The sequence below is a fragment of the Empidonax traillii genome, unplaced genomic scaffold (genome assembly GCF_003031625.1).
Source record: "Empidonax traillii isolate 1590-97213 ecotype Southwest subspecies unplaced genomic scaffold, ASM303162v1 scaffold75:size1520028, whole genome shotgun sequence".
NCBI lineage: Eukaryota > Metazoa > Chordata > Aves > Passeriformes > Tyrannidae > Empidonax > Empidonax traillii.
In genome coordinates, this window is record NW_020955268.1 from 482978 (window position 1) to 504504 (window position 21527).

A 21527-nucleotide genomic window follows, 5' to 3' on the forward strand; every position below is an offset into this window, starting at 1 on the left:
GGTAGCCTTCTATGGAAACTAATATCTTGGTGTTTTGTTCCAGAAGTTTTTAATATTCTCCAAACTAAAGCTGAAGATAAATTACACACTACTTCCAAAAATTCTGCAGAGCAAGTATAAAATTAAGGACTCCGACCTCTGAGTCTGCAAGGTATTTCTATAGAAACTAGGACAATATTATTTCTATTATTAGGATACTACCACAGGTATAGCGTGGAGGTGCTTGCTGTATTCCCATTGAAATTCTGAAAATCTCGTTTGCCTGTTAGGGAGCAGAGCACATAGAGATTGACACTGTGTTTGTAAAATACACACCTGTTACAAGCTATGCCTCTCTGCATTTCACACATACTGCTCCAGAACGAACTCTAAAGGCCTGAGCTTCTATTGCCCAAAAAAACATCACAATCAATCTCTCATTTTTTTCCTATATAAATTACAAGAAGGTGAAGTTTGCAGCAACTTTAGTTTTCCTCCCCTTCTTACAGCTATTCATATTAGATATTTCAGCCTTTAGACTTTGTTGGCAATAATGTAGCCTATGTCTACGACATAGAAAATACACCTGCTGGACAGTTCAACAATGAACATGTTCTATGACAGGAAACGTATTTACCAGAGACATCAAAGACAAGTAGAAAATCTTCCCACTTATGCTTTCTTTCACAAGACTAGTCTTATGAGCAGGTGACAATACTGGTGACACTCTCATCATTATTACTACTCACAGAGTACAAACCACAAATTTACATTAAAGAATCAATGCGAGAAGAGAGGTCAGTGCTTCTTTAAAAAGTGCCTAAATAACAGGGGTTCAAATTAGGTAAGAGAGACTAGTGTATTATCTGCCTCAATGATGCAATGGTGAATGCAGCACTTGTGATTTCCCAGGAAAAAAAGCTTTTGCACTGCCTGGGTAGGTTCAAAACCTAAGCTGAATTCCTACTGACCAAATTAATAGGGTTTTCAAAGTAGATTTTATCCTTTACCACCACAGGAGAATGATCATGCCCTCATCGCTTCTTTCCTTCATGCCAACAATAGTCTACTACTATATTCAATCTACAGTAGCTCAACCATCACTTGTCTTTTTTACTGTCACACTCCTTCATTTTAAACCTGGCACCTGACCTATTTGGTAGGTTAATTTTTCTTTTTATCAGGTGCAACATACTAAATCCAGAATACTTTACTGTCTTTGAAGAGACTGCTTCAGATTGATACATAAACAAGCATAATTTGGTCTATACAATGCCCTACTGCCATTTCAGATGTGTGAATGACTTTCAAGACCTGAAGAAATTTCCCTTCATCACATGAATTTGAATCAATTGAATTCGACAGGTGAAAAGAATACCTCTTGCCTACTTAAGTCAGAGGTATCAACATCTTTTTACCAGTCAGAGAATAGTTATACATGCATACGTAACCATTCTTAATTTAAAATGAAAAGACTGATATCTTAATGACACATTTCCTACAGTTTACCAAAAAAGAAATTTTAAGGGATTAATGCTACAATGCTGCAATCACTACTATTATTAAAATGTTACAAGAGAAAAATAAATAACTTTTATATTCTACCTCTAACAGAGTAAAAAGTAGTTTGTATTTAAAAAGATAAATTAAAAACCAAACTTCTCTGAAGTAGACAACTGGACAGTTCAGATCTTTGAATCTGAAGGGCATTCTTGAGATTAAAATAGCACACCTTTACATAGCATTTTTTCCTACAGAAAGAGGATATTCTGTGACTTAAACGCTCAGCCTAAGGCTAGTAGGATGCATAAAGTTTTTCCCTTTTTTTTTAATCAAACCCAATTTTGTTCATGTAGCAATACCATTTTATTGAGCATTTTCTTCTACAGATATGCACACTTTTCTTCAACTCTTAACTTTATAGCTCTGCAAAGAATGTTCAGCATGAGCAGAATTTAAACTTTGAACTCAGCTCCATCAGGCAAAATGTTTTAACTGAATAAGAACTATTTAATGTGACAATAAAACACAGCATGCAAACAGTAAATAGAGGGCTTAAAATATGAAACAGAAAATAACAGAATTAATAGAAAGCAAAACACTCAAACTAATTTTGATTGATGCATATAAACAAATTCTTGTTGAAATTACTGATTATTGACTCAGAGTTAAAAATGTGTGAGTCTAAAAATGAGGGAGTCTAAGTACATAAACGACACAGGAAGGGAAGACAAGTTGGTTCCTTCCTCTCAGTCCTACTAACAGGAAATTAACAGTTTCTGTGAGGAGATTACCAGTTAAAACGTACTGAGAGTGAAGTGCTCCACTGGAAATGACAGATGCAGAAGAATCACTTAGATCACCAAATAGTTTTAGACAAAGAAGTTTGAAAAACAGAGCTTTTTAATTTTAATATATTTTAAATGCAAATGTACAGTTAAATACTATTTAAAAGATATTACTCTTTACTTTTGGATCTCAAATATTTTAAAATATAGTACAATCCTTTTCATACTTTTGTTGGTTTGTCTAAATGAAATTTTTTGCCCATTGATATATTTAAAGATTCAGAGGTTATGATACTATTTGTGTGCCTGAATGTTATGGAACTCCTAAGATTTCTATCTTGGCTACTGGAACTTGTAATATTATAATATTTAATTTAAATGATAGAAAATTACTAGTACCACTGGGATCACAGGTATTTTTTCAGTTTGGGTGTATCAACTCCTGTGAATTTTTAGCTTTTACTGTTTAGGGGATCACTAATATAATGGGTATTCACTTTTTCCCCCCCCTGCACGATTCCACAATTTCTGTAGAGATATGCTACCTTAAAAATCATAGAATAGGATGGAATCATGGAATTATTTAGGTTGGAAAAGAACTTTAAACCCAACTCTCAGCAAAACCTAAAACTGCAAAGGCCACTACTAAAAAATTAATGGAATTTCAATTAACCTTAATTTTCTTGACACTTTCTGTGTATATATGCCTTCTGGGAATAAACTGCTCTCTGACTTAAGCTGCCAAAGAAAATGTATGATCAGAGGAAATTAAAAATAGCAATCTGAAAACAAAATGTAAACCAAATTCTTTTTATTATTGTGTCAATAGAGTCTATAAACTACTTTTTTAAAAGTCACATTACTGAAGAGCTGCTGTAACTGAACTATAAAGTCGAGATATACTGTGATCCTGAAAAAGTAATCATGCATGGTTTAAAGAACTGGACAATGATGAACAGTTACAGAGGAGATTATTTTCCCACGGATTTAGTGTTCTGCATATTAACAAATTTTAATTTCATTTCCTAAGTATTGCAAAACATTGAGATCCCACTGCTTAAATAAGAAACACACAATCAAAACCTGTGGAGATCACGGAGATTTCATTTGCATTGCTTACAAAAAAAACTAAACAGAAAACTTGTTTTGAAAAGTGTAAAAAGCAATGTTTGAGAAAAGGGAGTTGAAAACATGTGTTAATCAAGGAAATAACTTACTGAATAGATTCCTTTGTTTTGTAATGTACCATAGAAGAAAACAATAGGAAAGTAAATGACATTCACATTGCAGCTGCTACTGTTTCCAAGATGTCCAGTAAAAATAATTTGGGTTTTTTTATTTATTGCAAGCACACTTTTTTGCAAGTTATGCTGCAAAAATAAATATATTGCCTCTTTCTGGCAATAAAAGACGCACCGCAGAGGAGGTACTTGAACACACATAAAAACTGTATATCTAGTACCTGTGTTTCAAGACTCATTTCCAGTTTATAAACTCTAAAAGCTGCTCTAGAACTACATTATAGCTGAGTCACAGTTTATAACTTTATGTTTTTTGCTCTAAAGTACTTGTAATACATTTTTATTTTGGGGGGTGAGCGGGAAAGTGGAGGAGGGAATTTCATAGACTCACAATACCGAAAACACTGAAATGCTTTTTAACATGCAATCAGTCTTCTCTGCAATGCCTTTTTCACTTAATTTAAAGAAACAGCAGCTGGATACAATAATCAAATTCTTCAAAGTAATTAAAAGAGTCTCTTAAAAGAAACACAGTTAACTTCATTCAAAAAAGTCGTCCTCTTTAGCTTGACAAGATGTAAAAAGGTTCTTTTACATAGTATCACATCATCTGAAGTATCAGGCCAACCCTAACGAAGAATCTCCCAGAATCACTATATTCAGAAACCTTTACCTAATGACTTCTTCCTGTGATTGTGAGAATAGTACTTAAAAGGACATCTTACTAAAAGCAAACAGATTGAAATAAATCATATTCCATTTTATGAAATACAGTTCGTTACACAAACTGACTAAAAAACTGTTTTCTCTTGAACCAGACAAAGAAATGCAATCATGTCCCTAGATAAATGCTTGATGATGTTAAGATCAGAAGGTATGCTGAAATATCACCATAAAAGGAACATAAAGCAGAACACTTTGTGTCAAAACTAATCAATTACTAGAAGGAGATCATACAATACCCCAGTTTAGAGAAGGCTATTGCAAAATCAGACCTGTCATGTGTACATTATCATTACATATCTGTCAAGTTGGTAATGTCTGCACTGAATAAGCACTAAGTATTTCCTCCATAAATCTGAATTTTGATTGACCTCATATTACTCCAAAAATAGTTCTTTGATAAACTTTCTTCATGTGATTAGCAGAGTAAGTTAGACATTTTTTCCTCGGGAATTTCTGTACAAGGATTTATACACACTTATATGTTTGTAATTAACTTTACCAGTCTGTCAGTACATGGTGTAGAAGCACAGACCAAGTTATACTGCTACAAAGCAATTACTCTTGCATAAATATCAGAAACTAAAGGAAGAAGCCAAGGAAGTGGCTTCATAATAAAATTATATCTACATGTCAAAGTTTGCTGATGCCAGCTGTTAAAATTCTATTACAAGTGCAACCATTAAACTGATGAGAGGTAATTACCACAGCAGGGGAGGAAAATACCACCACATTTGGGGTCAGAGATATAAAATAAAAAATCACCATTTCTCTAGTTAGAATACAGAGTTTCTTATTCCTACTTAGTTAATGAATAAAAATTATCCATCTGGTTGTTCTATTTTGAACACAATCATCTAACATGCAGAGGTACTTTTCACATTTGTACAGTTCTTCACACTTAAGGGAGAAGCGAAGTAAAAAATAATCAGGAATAAGCTTCTGAGAGACAAGGACGTGAGGAGAGGAGGAAGAGGGCAAACAACAACAAAAAATCATACAGGGAAAGCTAAGTAAATAATAAAACAAGTGAGAAAAAAGATAAAACAAGAAAACAGCAGGTAGAGATGTGCTGAAAACAGAAGATAAACTACAACACTACATCCAGTACATGTTTTTCCCTCCTCCACAGAAACAAAGTTGACAAATGTTAGACTAATTTTTCTGATGTCATAGTACAAATCATTCAGATCTTCTGTGACAATGCTTCACACGTTAGAGCTACAAAGGCAAATGAAACATTCAGGTCATCACAACAAACCAATGGTTTCAACTGTGAGTCTAACTGTGAATTGCATACACACACACAAACACTCCTCCTTCCTCTTTCTTCCTGTGTATGTACATGCAGTGCCTCCCATCTTACCCAATAATTATTATTTCCTTTGGTGCATTTCTTGTATCTAATAACAACTTCAAGGAAAAAAGGCACCAATGTGGTGACATGGTCTTGCTCAAAAAGCAAATTTTTTTGATTGTCATTGTGTTCAGCAGAAAAATAATGAAAATAAACCCTGAATGTTTCTTCTTTTTCTAAAATACACATTTTCACTACCATTCCCTACAATTAGTTATTAAAAAAGCTCTGTGATGCAGCAGCACTGTAATTTAGAATTTTCAAGTGCTAGTATTTTTAAAGAGAGCTAACATTACCAGGGGAAAATACGTTCATAATAAACCACTCCATTTTTATACATGCATCAGCCTCAAAGCAATTTCACAAGCGAGGCCACTGCTGTTATCTCCAGGTTGCACATAGGAAGCAGGACAGAAAGGAAATGGCTCTGAACAGCCCTACGGGACACACTTGCAGGCCATACAGAGCAAAGAACAGATTCCGCACTCTCTAGGATGATGGGACGGGAATTATTACTGAACAGTTATGAAGTATGAGTTAAGTACTCAACACAAAGCTAACCACATGAAATACATGATGGTTAGAACAAAAGTGATGTCATCAACAGATAAATTCTGGAAAAGACAGATGCAGTGGTGAAAGATCATGTTACTGTTTCCTACAGGACCTACTAAAAAGCCTGTATCCATCTTGATTTTAAGTCCCTTTTATGTGCAGAAAGGTTGCAAGAAGGTCTCTCTTCAGTTTTCTCCAGGTTAAACAGCCCCTAACTTTCAGTGTCATCACATCACTGTATTTGCAGCATTCATAGCCTACAGAAAGTTGTACAGATACAGCTTGAGGGAAGGAAACTGGAATCCCCAAATCTCAAGTTCCAACATGCACCAATTACTTACAAAGTAATTAAACATGAAGAGTATAACCAGCCTCCTAAATATTTACTAAAGGACTACGTTCAACAGTGTCACTCCCACGTAAATCAGGATTTTTAATACTTTATTATTATTAAACACACGAAAAGCAGAAATACATGTTAATAAGAAAAATAAATATCTTGACTTTTCTTTAATAAATGGGATTATGAAGTCACTTTGTTGAAGGATAAGACATCTATTAAACACTCAATAAATCTAGGCCAGAACAATGCAGTAACCAAAGAATGTAGCTGAAAAGTGATCTGTGCGGAAATTTCCAATAAAGCCTTGTACTACACACCCTATGTTATATTATATTTCTAAGATATTTCTAAATATTAAATTATATTTCTAAGAAATACAACATAGCATAAGCCCTATACTGATGCTGTATATATAAATATAACCTATGGTTATATGCAGATAGTTTTCATATGACTTGAAAATAATAGCATAATTTCTTTCTCCACTATTATACACTTCCTTCACACATCACTTCATTATACAGGATGCTTTTCCCAAAAGCATCCTTTGAGGTCCTATAGCTTTACCATTTAAATTAATTTCTCTGCTTTGTTTCTTTTTGTATGTGTTCCAAAATGTTTTAAATTCTTCTGTATCTTCAGCTACTAAGCAGCCTTAAAATGATGAAAGCATTTTACAGATATGTTGAATGCTTCTGTGTAACAATAGGACAGCTGCACAGTTGCATCAAAAAACCTTTATTTTCTTCAGGTGTATTCCATTCTTCATTTAATATATTCTCTACTTGGCAACTCAAGATCTCTTTAACCATTTTTATGTTTGCGTGGTCCCTGAATTCACTTTCAGTTACAAATTTTAATTACTATGGTGTTTGCCACCCCGTCCAAGGCATCCATTTTACTGAACAGTTTCATTATTTTCTGTAGATTCACTCATATTAGCTCTCCCAAACATGACTCCTCGTATGTACAAGAAAAGGGAAAGGAAAGGAAATAAAGTGTATATGTAAAACTATCTGTGTTATAATATGAAGATGAATATAAACATACAATGTATGTACACTGCTGCAGTAACGGGTCTGTCCAAATCTCTTGCAATTAGAATTCTGCATTTCAATTACGGAATTTTGTTTTGTTTGCAATGGAATCTGTTGTAATTAGGTATTTAAAGATGTCTGACCTAAGCAACATTGTTACTTCTGAAAAAATGGCATAACTCCTTGATTATATTTTTGATACACTGTTTTTACATGGTGAAATCTGAACGTGACTGCTCATATAATTCAAAGTTCATTTACTGTGTCATGTTTCTGTCCATGTCAATGTTACAAATCATACATAAAACCTCATCCTGACTGATACCTACGACTTGGCTACAGTCATACACACTAATGACTAGCTAAAAAAAGTAGTTATGATACTCACATTGGTAAGGTGAATGACTCCTTTTGATGTAACAGAGCAGCCCATAAAACCAACATACTGCAGCTCTGGACAATGTTCAGCAAAAGCTTTCACCGACTGATCCGTCACCTGCAGAAAAGATTAACAGGCAACAGTTGAATAAGTGATATAAGCATATACTTAATACAGTTTAAGCAATTTCTAATGGCAAGCTTCTTATTAATACTTCTATTATTATTACCACTACTTATATTTATGTCAAGAGTTTTAGAGAAAACATTGGATATGCACAGGCACGGATACATCTGCATGAAAATCAGGAAGAAAAAAGGTTTTTGGCAGAGGGGGATCATATTCCTAGAGGAGGAAAAGAAGCACAAGACAAGAGAAGATGATGGCCATAAAGTCAAGTATTATCGTCATCCTTTTTAAGCACAAACAACCCAGGAGACCATTCTATCCACTATTCTCATAAGCTACATACAAACATGAAAATACCAACAAATTTGTTATTGCCATCCTTACGCTCACGCTATACCCATCATTGACTATAAACAACTTAAATTGTGTGCTATCTTAAGTTTACATTCCTTTTGTTAGCATTTTTACTAAAACAAAGCAATTGATGATTTTAACTTAAAATTTATATTACATCTGTTTCTCACATAAGGCTTGGTAATCTCATGGTAATATACTAATGTGCCACTTTTCAGCTGAATGGAGATGTTACCCAGTTTATTATTGAGATTTTGTTTATTTATACAACTACTTGTTATTTATAATTAAGTTTGCTAAATTTAATAACATATATTAAATATAAAACACAATCCATTGTATAAATGTAGTACTTTGTAAGGAGACTAAATATTCAAAAGGACAATACACTGTGAATTTTGTGTAGAATGTAATATCGGCATGGGTACACTTAAGATGCTTTAACCAAAAAGAAAACAAGTTTTGAAATATCTAGTCCAAAACTGGGCCTCAGGTGAATATATAGAGCAACATTATTCCTCATGTGCTGTGGATCACCATCAGCCATAGTTTCAACTGGCTCAACAAGCCTCTTTACTGCACACTGGCAGCATCTGGTGACCTTGGTGAGGACTCTGGCAAAACAATGCTTGAAAAGACAGGTGGAGATATGGACATATAGATAAAACACCACATCAGATTTGTATTGGTTTGGGGTTACTGAATACTGTTATAGACCTAGTGCAGTTTTCTCAGAGCAAAACCTTCTCAGTGAGCAAAGATTCTTATTGTGACACATCTGCCAAATAAAAGTAAAAGGCAAGCCTTCTAGGATTGTGTATTAAGAACACAATTAAGCTGAGAACAAGTCAAAATGAAGAGGTTAGGGGTCAGCTAAACAGATTCAATCACAAATTGGGTACTGATCATGTGGTATCTGCACAGCCCCCAAGTCTGCCTGCTTGAACAAAAACAAACCAGTGTATTAAGAAATTTCTTCTTTGATTTGATCTGATACAATCATTCAATTTTGGTTTTGCACACTCCTTTTAACTGAGGACAGCCACACAAACCATTTAAGTTTTTTAAGGTATTGAATACCAAAAGCCTTTGACAAATACTATCACAGGTCGAAGACTTACAGATTTGCCTTATTCTACAAGCACCAAACCAGTAGTGGAAAAGAAAGTTTATCTCCTCTCTAGAATACAAACTAAGCCCCTGATTGAGCTAATGATCTAAGAGAAGGACCCTGTTACCGTTAGCCTACCCTCTCTATAGTTGAAGCGTGATTCTCTGTTGCTGACAGGTTTGCCCTAGCTAGCAAGAAAGTGTAGCCATGAACAATTAATATCAGAAATGTCTAATACCACAAATTCATTAAAGAGCTTACAGCTTTAACATACAAACAATTTCTTACATATAACTAACACTGAGGTGCATAAAGACCCTGAAAAAATAACATTTTTAATGCAAATAATAAAATTAGTATCTTAAAATATCTTCTTTTCATACTATGGAATTTTCTGTATTCTAAACAAAATCTGAGGAAAAATAATTTTGATAAAAATTAGTAACAGTAGCTTATGACCATATATATTAAATAGTTTACAGATTAGCAGTGAACCTTTTCAGTGTTTGTTAGGTATGCACTATCTACCTAATCAGAAAAAAGATTCTTCGTTACCTCTGTATGCCATTCAAGCCTCATGATTTTCCAGGCAAAAGCAGTGTGACATTACCTGAATATGCTTTAAAATTACTGTAGTAGAAATCACCAGTTTAGACACTCCTTTTGCTACTGAAAACAACACTTTGTTCTTATATCTTGACTTATGAACTGTTAGCATTGTTGCTGTCTTTATGCCGAATTCACTAGCAGATGCCCTTTACCCTCTGCCATTACACAACAAAACCCCACTACCTACAGAAGTTGACTTCAACTTTTACTGGGAAACACTGTAACAATTTTTTCAATCAACACTGTAACCTCCTCTCATCACTCTTTAACTACACCAGTATCTAGGAATACATCACTTCTTTTTCAGACTCTATGTCATCCACTGCAATTGACTTTTTCATTACATGATTCCCAGCCAGATAGCCTGTAATGAAGGCCACTTGATATTCTGCTAGGTTAGACACTTTTAACATGACTCCACTCTTCCATAATTGTAGTAGTTGGAAATGAATATATGTATATATATATATATATTTCTATATATACACACACACACTTGCTATTTCACTACAACGGCTTCTCATAAGCCATAATATGGGACACTATGCACAGAAATATCAGATCAAAATACCTGTAATCTAAATGAAGGTTAAAAACTAAAATTTATATTAGGTCTCTCTGTTCTTCTTTTCGCAGGGGTTGGGGAAAGTAAGAACATGTGGAATTTATTTATAAATTTAAGTGTAGCATTATAGTCTAGTAAAATTGTCTAGTCTTCAGTTACAACAACTGAAGACGGATAACTAATTCCTGTCCTTCTCTATATATGGCTCAAAGACATAACAATACAAAGTTTGCACGTGGAAGCATCTCTTTTTTTTTTTTCTTTTTTCATTTGACTGGAATGGACTGCCCAGGGGAGTGATGGAGTCACCAACCCTGGAGTGGTGGAGTCATTGTCCCTGGAGGTATTTAAGGGAAGACTGGGTGTAGTAGTTGGTGCCATGTCTAGTTGACAGCATGGTGATGTTTTGTCAAAAGTTGGACTCCATGATTTCAGAGGTCTTTTCCAACCTAATTGCTTCTGTGGCAACAAAGTTTAACTTCAAGCTCAAAAAAGTTTGTAAGACTGAAAACAACTATTCTTCTGCTTAACTAGACTGCTTCCTATTTCATCATCTGCATTGTCTAGCATAGACTTGAACTTTCAAATGTAAACTCAAACATGCAAGTCAAGTCCCTATTTCTACTACCAGTAGCAGCCAGAAACAGTATCCTCTTATTGTATGAAGGTGTTTGGCACTCACAAGAAATGGTCTATTCCACAGAATTAAAGAAAAGCAAGTGACTGATTAAAAAAATGTATGGAAAATTAGCAGTGGTACGTATGCAATGCTTATCCTAACACTTCCTCATACAGTGCAGTATGTAACTGCATGTCACATTTTCTTCTTCACTACTCAGAAGACAGAACAGGTGCATTAAACATGTAGTACAAATGTGGCTTTTGCAAACTAACAAATTTTTAAACAACTGCATTCTGATGTACTATACAACCAAATTAGACTAGCATAATCTAAAGCCAGATAACCACATAAAATATACTGCAGTTCTACAGAAATGACCCTTGGTCAACAAAGACACAGAAATTCACACACAATTCTTTTATAGATCCCAGTACCGTTCTTCCAAGAATCTTTAGTAATTGGATTGTCTCATCGACCTTCATTGACTTTCATTCATCCTGTCTTACTTCATGTTAGTCTTGCTTTGAAAAAGTAATGTAGGATGATGAGGACAGATTTATAAGTTATGCACTAAAGCATTGTGAATGGGAAATACACTGGTCTGGAACTAATGGCACAGATTTTGCTCCTATCAAAAAGATCTATGATAAGTGAGATATGGTTTAATCATTTTCTTTTTATCTATTGCAGCCTATTATATATGAATTCCAATTCTGCATTGTTTTACAGGACTTCAATATTTTGTCTACTCTGAATTAGATTCTCTAAGTATTAGTTTATTTTACATTCTATTCAATAAATGGAAGTGGAAGAAAGGAAAAAGCCAAGATGATAATTCAAAAAGAAAGTCTGAGGTACAACAATACAAGTACAACAATACAAAATTCCAATTAAACGGCCTCACAATTAATAAAAACTCACAGAAGCTCAAACAGAAACAGTTGAAAAAGAGATAGGAATATAAATACCAACTGGCACAGAATGAACACCGTGTTCTCTAATTAAAACAGGGGCACTGCACTTCAAGTAGATCTTAAGATGCAATCTTTTCCATGCAATACACATAAATAAAAGTTTGAAAAATATGTAAAATATCCCTCAGAACAATGCATTCTGCTAAAGTAGTAGAGAGTTAGTCTGCCATGAAAGTAACATGTAATTATTCACAGCAGAAGTCAACACTAAGGGTAGAAGAAACCCCTTTTCTCCCAATTACTTACTCCATAAGTCTTCATCCGCCTTGGTCAGACACTAGCTTTAGCTAACTTATTTGAGAGGCAGCACAGGAAAAAGGGAAGAGTTAGGGAGGGCTTACTAAAATTTATGTTAAAAAATAGGTAAGTTTCCACAAAGCTCATCTGCTAATTCAGTCCTAGAATTTCTTGCCTCACCTGTGCATTATTATCTATTGCAGATTAAGGCCCACTCAGAAATCCGCCCTTGCATGAAGCACATGGCTACACTCTACAATATCTGTTTGATGGATCTCATGCATACTCAATGTGCATTTTCCCTCACCTGTGTTCCCTGGAATCCTCACATGTCATAGCCTACCACAAAGTGCAGTTAAGCTAAACTCAGGCATAGTTTTCATTTAACTCCTTTTTACCAAGACTTCTGAAACAAAATTCACGAGGATCTATTACATAAAAAAAACGAAACACAGAGTCAAGATTGCTCATATGCAGAAGTATTTATCTACTGTAAAACATGGCAGTCAGGCCACCACTGTTCTACCCACAGCAAAAACATTAAATAATTTTTTTAAAAATCATAGTAATGAAATAATTTTTAATGAAAATGCTCAATTACAGGTGTGCATTTACATAGGTTTTCCCTGCTTAAGCTAAATTTTCCTTGCTACCTCTATAATAAAATGATCAGATGATCCCTCTGCCACACAGGGAAAGATGACATTGTCTCTCTTTTGACTAACACTTTTAAAATTACTTCTAAACAGAGGGTCAAACAAAGATCACAATATTACATTAGAATACTATTAAATTTTATACTATTAAACTAGAATATACACTTTAAAACATTTTCAATTACATATGCCTTCCTAGTCCAATGAGTAAGGAATCGTGAGCAAATTCTGTTACAATTTAACCACATTTAGATTCAAATACAAATTCAATTTAATTTTTAAATTAATATCCAAAGGAGACTGCAATAACCCAAAGTATTTACTTACAGATTTAAACCTAAAGTTCCATCAAACAAACCAGGGCCACTCATTAGCATTGGTTCCTAACCTTATTTTAATAATATAATTTATTACGAATATATCATATTATTAGATTGACCAGGAATAAAAAATCAACTAATTTTAAAATACTTGAGCATTCAGCACAAACATACTCTTAAAAATACTGTCAAATAAAGGTTGCTCATATATAAATATAGGACTCCTTTGCTCTATCTCTCCCAGAAAACAAATGGCAGAAAAGGTAAAAAATGAAGTTTATGTTTAAAAGATTAATTTCAAACTTTAACTGGAACAGACTTTTCCTATTCAATAGGAGTGATACACTGCTTGCTTTCCACAAGTGTCAACTTACATTATTGTGGTGGTTTTAAACTTCCCTGGTTACCAGTTTGTAACCAAGTAAGGGACAGTGTTCCCAGTATTCCATACAATTTTTACGTAAATCGTGGTATAAATAAGAGGGGAGGAGTGGCCGTCGTTCTTCTTCTCTTCTGTCGGAGTTCAGGAACAGTGGGTCCCTGCATTGGTCTCGCTTATCTAAGGCTGAGGCCTGCAGCATCCACTGACCTGCCACGTGGAGTGCTGGCCGTGCGTGTATCAATCCTGTTTCTTTCTAAGGGACGTGGTGAGATTTGTTTTACTAGTTATTTTACTAGTTCTTGGGTTTGATTGTGCATATCTATTCAGTGTCCCTTTTTGTTTCCTTTTGTCCCTTTTTGCCCCTTTCCCCTATCCCTTCAGGGGGGTGTTTGGATTCCCTGTGCTGTGTATATAGCATCTTAACTGTAATATCCATAAAATATATTTTTTATATAACTAGCTTGGTTTTCGGGTTCTTCAATTTGCACAGTTTTTTTTCCTTTGCCCTGGGGGAAGTAGAGAGGGGGGAGGAGAGGGGCTGCTACTGGGGGGTTGGGCATTTGGCAGGGAGCCAAGTCCGAACCATCACAATTATATTTGTCATAAAGGTGTGAGAAAGTAATCTTTATTGGCAAAGATGCATTTAATTCATGACCCCATACCGCAATTACAGAACACTGACAAAAATAAGGCACAGATAATCTGTCATCACACTCAAGTTCCTAGGACACCCAAATTTCATGAGTGAACAGTGCAAGTCAAAGCTCATCTCAACTAACTGCCATTGGACAAACAACATATCTTCATATCAAACTATTTGATTAATCAAAACAGAAATCCAACAACTGCCAGCTTTACTTGCAGTAGCACTACTATTTCTATAAGCACCCAAAAGAAAAATAGAAATATTTCTATTCTTTCATATTTGAAGGAAACAATGACTGAGAAGGAAATTATCTCCCCACTTTTTAATATATATTTTTAAAGTTTTGGTTAGATCTTCAATTTTTTCACAATACCAGTTTAAAAGCTTTGAATTGTTTCTTTTAATTATAAAGACCTTTATACAAAACAAATGTGTAGTCTTTCATACAACGAAACACTGCTGCTTACCAATGGCTGTAAAATGTGTTTCATTATTAAGTGAAAGGGATGAATTAATCAACTAACGTGACATTTTTTTTTTTTACAAGCAAAGAAAATGAAAATTCTACAGTATTTTAAGATCAACTTTTTTATTTCAGAAACCTGTTTCTTGAAATGTATCTCACCATTTAAGCTAAAATGTAAACATGGAATACTGAAGCCGAGCTTGTATTATAAAGGTGAACCTTTCAATAAGAGCCATTTCATCAGAATCAACAATTCATAGCACAAAAAAACCAACACAACAATTAAAGCATGGACTCAAATGAGGTTCTTCATAACACTGTGCTATGTCAGCCTCACATCTGAGGGGAAGAAAAGGGCGAAGAGGATTGAATTGCTATCCTTTCCATCATCCTTATGCATCAGTTTGGGAGTTAAAACCACTATTGCCCATGAGGGAAAGACAGACATGAATGTATCCACATTATGATAACATCAACTATAAAATGTCATAAGTATGAAAACAAACCCTAACAATTTGGTGCAGTGGCTAAACCGCAGCGCTGTCAACGCTGAGATCCGGGTTCGATTCCCGGTCAGGGCCACTCCCCGGGCAGATGGAGCTCGTTAGCCCTGGAAGGCAATCCATCTACGTCCTGAGGACCTCGCTGCCACCGTCCAAGCTCGCTTGGCCCCGGCAGATGAACCTTAGGATTAAAGGATGGGCTCAGTTCCGCGCACACTGTGTCTCACCTAAAAAAAAAAATCCAATGCGCAGGCTGGAAGGTGGAAAGACCTTCCCCGGTTCTTCGTTCGCGAAGACTGGCCATTACTTTACTTATGCTCAGTTCAGTACCCAAGGGAATAATAATTTTATCAGGCACCCTCTTAGAACACCTGCGGATTTACACAGCTCCTCCCTCATTTTTAAGAGGATTGAACAACTGGCTATAAGCAATGGTGTTCTTGTTTTACCTTGATATTAGCAAAAGCCTAAAAAAAAAGTCTTCCTAATTACTCAAACATAATTGTTAAGATACTCTGAGTACCTCAGCGTAAGGCAGTACAAAGTATTCCTTCCATTTCTGTGGCACTGAGTATCATTGCTTAATCTTATTCTCTTTTTGTTAACGATGACAGTCGTCAAAAGATGAGTAGTTCTTACTATTTTGATCTATTTTATCTTCCAGATTAGTTACTACTAAACAAAACAACTCAAACATATTTAGTTTGGAACAAGAAATATCTAAAGACAACCACTATCTCTGAACTGGTTTAAACATCTGGGTTAGAAAACAAATCTCAGTCCTCAATATAAATTATCTGATTCCCAATACCTTACAATTTTATAAAGTGCAGTTTACATGCACTTATACTGAACAGCACTATCAACTCATCCTAATTTATTTTTTGCAAAATGTAGATAAAATTGTAAAAACAATTCTTCAGCTTATAAAATATTGCCCTCTCACCTGTAAGGGTTAAAAGCTGATAACTCACTTGAATATCATTGGTTCCTGTGTTGTCATAGTTACCATATTGTCTCTTTGTATTGGCTGTCTAAATGTCCAATCTCCTTTTCTCCCCAGCAGCCGATATAAGCTGGGGGGACATTTGAATAAACTCTCTTTCCTGCTGGCCTCCCTGCGTGCTGCGTGTTCTCTCCCTCCTGGCAGAGGTCCCTCCGCTGCCTGTCCCCGCCACGAGGGGCAGGCAGCGGGGGGGAAGAGGTAATCTCAGCCCTAGAAACCCTCACAGAGCGCCGGGAGAGACCCCCCAGAAGCCACTCAAACTGCAACACTCACCAAAAGGCAAAATTTATTATTAAAATGCACTTACTCTGGACTGGCAAAATACTGCTCTGAAAGAAAACATCTTTCACCAAACAGTATGTATATATAACCTGATAGTCATCAAAATGTCAGGAAAATTTAAATAAAAAATTAAAATAGAGAGTACCATTATATCGTAAATTCTGTAATGAGAGTCAGACATCAGGAATACTGTATATCCTCTAAAGGTTATGAGAAAACTTAGTGCTTCTCAGCATATTTTTTAAGCAGAAGGATGCATAATAATTTCTAAAAATTAAAAATATTATCCTGACTCTCTTTTGCTATTCATAATACTGAATCAAAAAGTCTAATAAGTCCACATGCTGAGATATACATATCAAGTATTTTCATTTAGTATCATTCTGAATACAAAGGAAGAAAAAAATTCCATATAACTGCAAAACAAGTCGATGGTTTAGCAGTCTAGACACTTAATATTTGCTCCACATGTAAGAAGCGTATGAATCAAATATTCACCCTCTCTGGGACAGAAGATGTCTTTGTATTATCTTCATTTTCAATGCCCCCAGAGCTGTACAAGTATATTTCCTACTCTGTATTATGAGTAGAAAAAGCAACACAAAGCCTCAGTTTATTCAACAGCTTTACTGTTCACCAAAAGAGATCTCATTTCCATTTAAAATCTTTTTTAAAGATATTAACTTTTATTTTCTGTTCATCTGTGCAATTTGATCTTACACACTGCCATTAAATTCATATACTCTGGCACTTTTTTTTTTTTTTTTTTAACAACTTCAAGGCTTTTAAAGGGTCTGGAAAATGATTTTACAGTACACATTCACCTAACAACTGCTTTGTGCTCAGACTGTTTCCCCTCTAGAACCAGAAGAGCAAGGTTAATGTTCAGAAATAGTGGAGGTCTTGGACATACAAACTATTAAAAACTGTTAAGTCTACTTCCTTTCGCTTTATCCCAAGAATATTGTCATTTTCACACATAAAAGCATTGTTTCATTTTCTCATTAATCTGATTACCTTGTGAATGCCTCCTAGATACTCAGATAAACTCTTTAATTTCCTTGGTTAAGAATCTGACAAATCCATGTTCCTTTCATTAAAAACACCATTACAACTGTAAAAAACCCTTGTTTTGTTGTCATATCCTTCTCATGGGTAAAACTAATCTATCATTCCCTTATTATTTTTATTTCAGGTAAACAACTTAAATACCAACTTAGACAACTCTTACTGCTACCATATAATACCAACTCAGAACCAAGTGTTTCTGAGATTTTCACACATTAAAGCTTTTGTACATTAACAAAAATGTAGTCACTCCCATCACAGAAGGCCACGTGGTTGGTTACTTTAAAATAATGTGAGCATTTTCCCTGTAAAGTTATGACACTTGGAACATTCAGGAGAACTAGAAAATTACAGAATTCCTGTTCAAGTCTGGTGGATACGACATAATTTTAATGAGTGGGGAAACTCTTGTAGCAGTTGAAAATGTAAGGTAATCTATACCCACAGTAAATGTATGGTGACATAGACACAACACAGTCTATAACATAAACCCCAGTGAAGGTATCTTAGCAATAGCATCTGCTCTTTAAGCAACTACCCTTTCTTCAGTTTCATACTGGTCATACATAAATCTACACAATGGAAATAGAGTAGGGTATCATGAAGCTGATACCATCAGCTGTTGTATTTACCTAAGGCTGGCACCAGCAAACATCTCAAGATTGCTACTGCAGATGCTGAAAGTTGGTATAAATACCAAAAACCTTTCTTGCAACCCAGCTTCTAGAAATTTCCATCCTATGGCATTTCATACAAAGAATTTTACAGACTCATCTCCTTCTTCTCTGTCACAAGCATAGAAAACAAAAAATTTCCTCCAAATCTTCCAGTATAGGTCACAGGTGCAAAATTTTGTTTGCCCAATCCACCAATACAAATTTCATACCAGGAGCTGTTTGGCTCTGATGACGTGGACTCCAGTTAAAGCCAAATGTTACAAATTATGGGATACACAACCTGAGGTGGAGGAAAAAGTCTTAAATCTTAAGCAAATTACACTCTTCTATACCACAGGCTTCTTTAACTGGTAAGAAATCTCCCAGGACACACAGGAGACTGTAGAACTGAAATGAGAAAATTTCCTACATATTGTAGTAAATACAGATTAACATGAAGATAGAACAACTATGACTACAACTGCATTGGTCAAAGGAAGTAATTTCATAATAAAGTGTTTTTTCTATACTTCAATGACTTTATTACTCAAGGAGAAAACAGAGAAAGTATTTTAGGGAAAAATACTAAGTTAATCTATGTAATATCTAAAAAACAGCATTCTACAGCTAAGCTCCCAAAACAAAAGTACCAGTCATTTAATGGGGATTACCATTCACTAGGATACCATAAGAGCTTCTTAAAATAGTTATACCTTGCTCTAAAAACTTTACATATTAGCCTTCCCGGGTAACACACATAACTGTGCAATATAAGCCATTCTTTTTAAAACAAATAAGAAAATAAAACAAAAATATCACTCAAATTTCAGATACAAATAAGGTTACCAGTTTAAGTTATTTCAATGAATCTCAAGGGAGGACAGAGAATTTAGATAACGTAACTAGCCTTGCAGACTTTCTTTTTGTAAGGTCTTAAAACAAAATCACATTCTGCCTATGAAAAGTCCATCTAAAAAGAAAAAAAAATTAATTATATGTGCAGGAAAATGAAGTTTCTTGTAATACAGGTTAATGGACATGGTATTCTATCTATCTTTATTACTGGCCAACAGACAAGTTATTAGGTATTCAGTAGTCATGTTTCGAGTACTAGAAGTCTTCAAGTTTCATTAAGGAAAAATCTGTAATATTCCATTCTATTCTAGCCTACAAGAAACAGTTAAAGCCAGAATCCAAATCCTAACTGGAGGAGACGTTTTTTCAAAGCACATGTAATATGAATCACAAGTTCAGATGCACTTGGGAAATGTAGTATAAGCTCACAATCACTGACACCAAGACACATTGCACAGAAGTCGAAATGGTTTCAGTTTGAGTAAATGATCTTCGCACAACAGAACTCCAGCTATCAGGAAATACTTGACAATAAGAACCAAAATGGAGGGGGTTTTCTTCACAGGTTTTTTCCTTAGTGAACTGCATTCAATACCACTAATTTTAATTTAAAATAAGCTACTATTACATTACACTGATCAATGAGTACAGCAATTGACATGTTCTATCAACCTGATGCAGAACCAGATATAAGGCACGAATTAGTTATAAACTTGAAATGCATCAGACGTGATGAAGAGACTAATAGGAAGAGAACCTCATTTAATATAGTTCTTTCTCGTTTGCACTTGTGTCAAATATATCATCTTACTTACTTTCTGATCTACTCAGCACTGCAGTCAGTGGAGGTATGGGTTACTCAGCACAGATACCGGTGGGATAGCCTGGACAGCACAACTCTCTTCACAGCAGCTTTAGAGTTTTGTCCCTACATTCACAAATTGGTACCAGGTTCTCTGTGAAATTTTATGGTAAGAAGTAAACATGCTACACCCTGGGAGAGTTATTACATGAACGGGACCGGCCTACAATGATAAGTTGCAGGAAAATGACTCATTAAAATGGTAATCTTCAGCATTTGCTACTGTGATTGACTACTTCATTACAATCACAGTTTGATATCAGCAGTAAGTGGTAGGAGCAACCTCCAAACACAGCAACAACAATAAAAAAATTAATAATGATGCAGAAACTGAGCTTTAATATGCATGTACACGACGACTCAGACCCAAATAACACTCTTTGGTTCAAAAAAAAGAAAATTGATGTTGCATAGGATACATATACACATTCTTGCATATACTTCAGTGGAAATCCAAGATTTTAGCAATCAATCATCTCCAGATAAGGGAAAAAACCCAACTTTTAAGTGAAAGTTCTGCAGAGTTTATGCCTTATTTCTTATACATCTTTTTGTTCAGCTGCAAATGGTGCACTATTATATCTTGTGACAAAAAATTGAAAATGTTAAAGTAGAAACTGAGCTGTAATTTTTTTAACACTTCCACCAAAGCACATGAACAAGAAAAACAAACAAACAACCCACCAAAAAACACAAAACCCACAAAAAACAACAAACAAACAAAAACTTTTGCTTTGTCCTAATCATAATAGCAAGGAAAATCAATTTTCTCCAAAAACCACTAAAGAAAAGTGTTTATAGCTTGTAGCAAGACAACCTACCCTAATTCCTCATAACAAACATTTCTATGAGATGTTTGGGGTTTTTTTAAGCAGACCTTTGCACCAAGGACTTTGTCGGAACAAAAACATGGGGATTTTTTTGTTGTCCTTTATTTGTTCTCGTTATATTTAAAGCAGCCTTCATTTTTTCTTTTTCTGAAAACTGGCTGAACAAGGAAGCTATTGGTGTTATTTGGCAAGAAAATTATACTTACAGTAGTCTACCTGGTCAGTATAATTTACATTACTAATTTTGATCTATTAGAGTGAAGTCTGAAGATTCTGACTGGATGCAGAAGGCAAAAAGTCTCTGAGAACATGCAGCAATAAGCACAAATAAAATATAGTCAGGGAGGACTTAAACATATTAATGATAGTCATTTGCCTTTTTGTCATTTTGATTAAACAATTTTAAAATGCCAAGGCCAAAGGCTAAAATAGGAAGACATCTCATAAGGGTCCTCACTTACACAGAAGAAAGCAAAGGAGTGGGAATATACA

General features: G+C 34.9%; 1 protein-coding gene across 2 annotated transcripts in view; it reads right to left on the bottom strand.

Moving 5' to 3' along the window:
- FBXL17 (F-box and leucine rich repeat protein 17) overlaps positions 1-21527 on the bottom strand; it is a 279442-nt gene that overhangs the window by 182414 nt on the left and 75501 nt on the right. For both annotated transcript variants that reach the window (XM_027880835.1, XM_027880836.1), the window contains exon 5: positions 7912-8019. In XM_027880835.1, coding sequence (XP_027736636.1) covers positions 7912-8019 — 108 coding nt within the window. The remainder of the gene's footprint in view (positions 1-7911; positions 8020-21527) is intronic.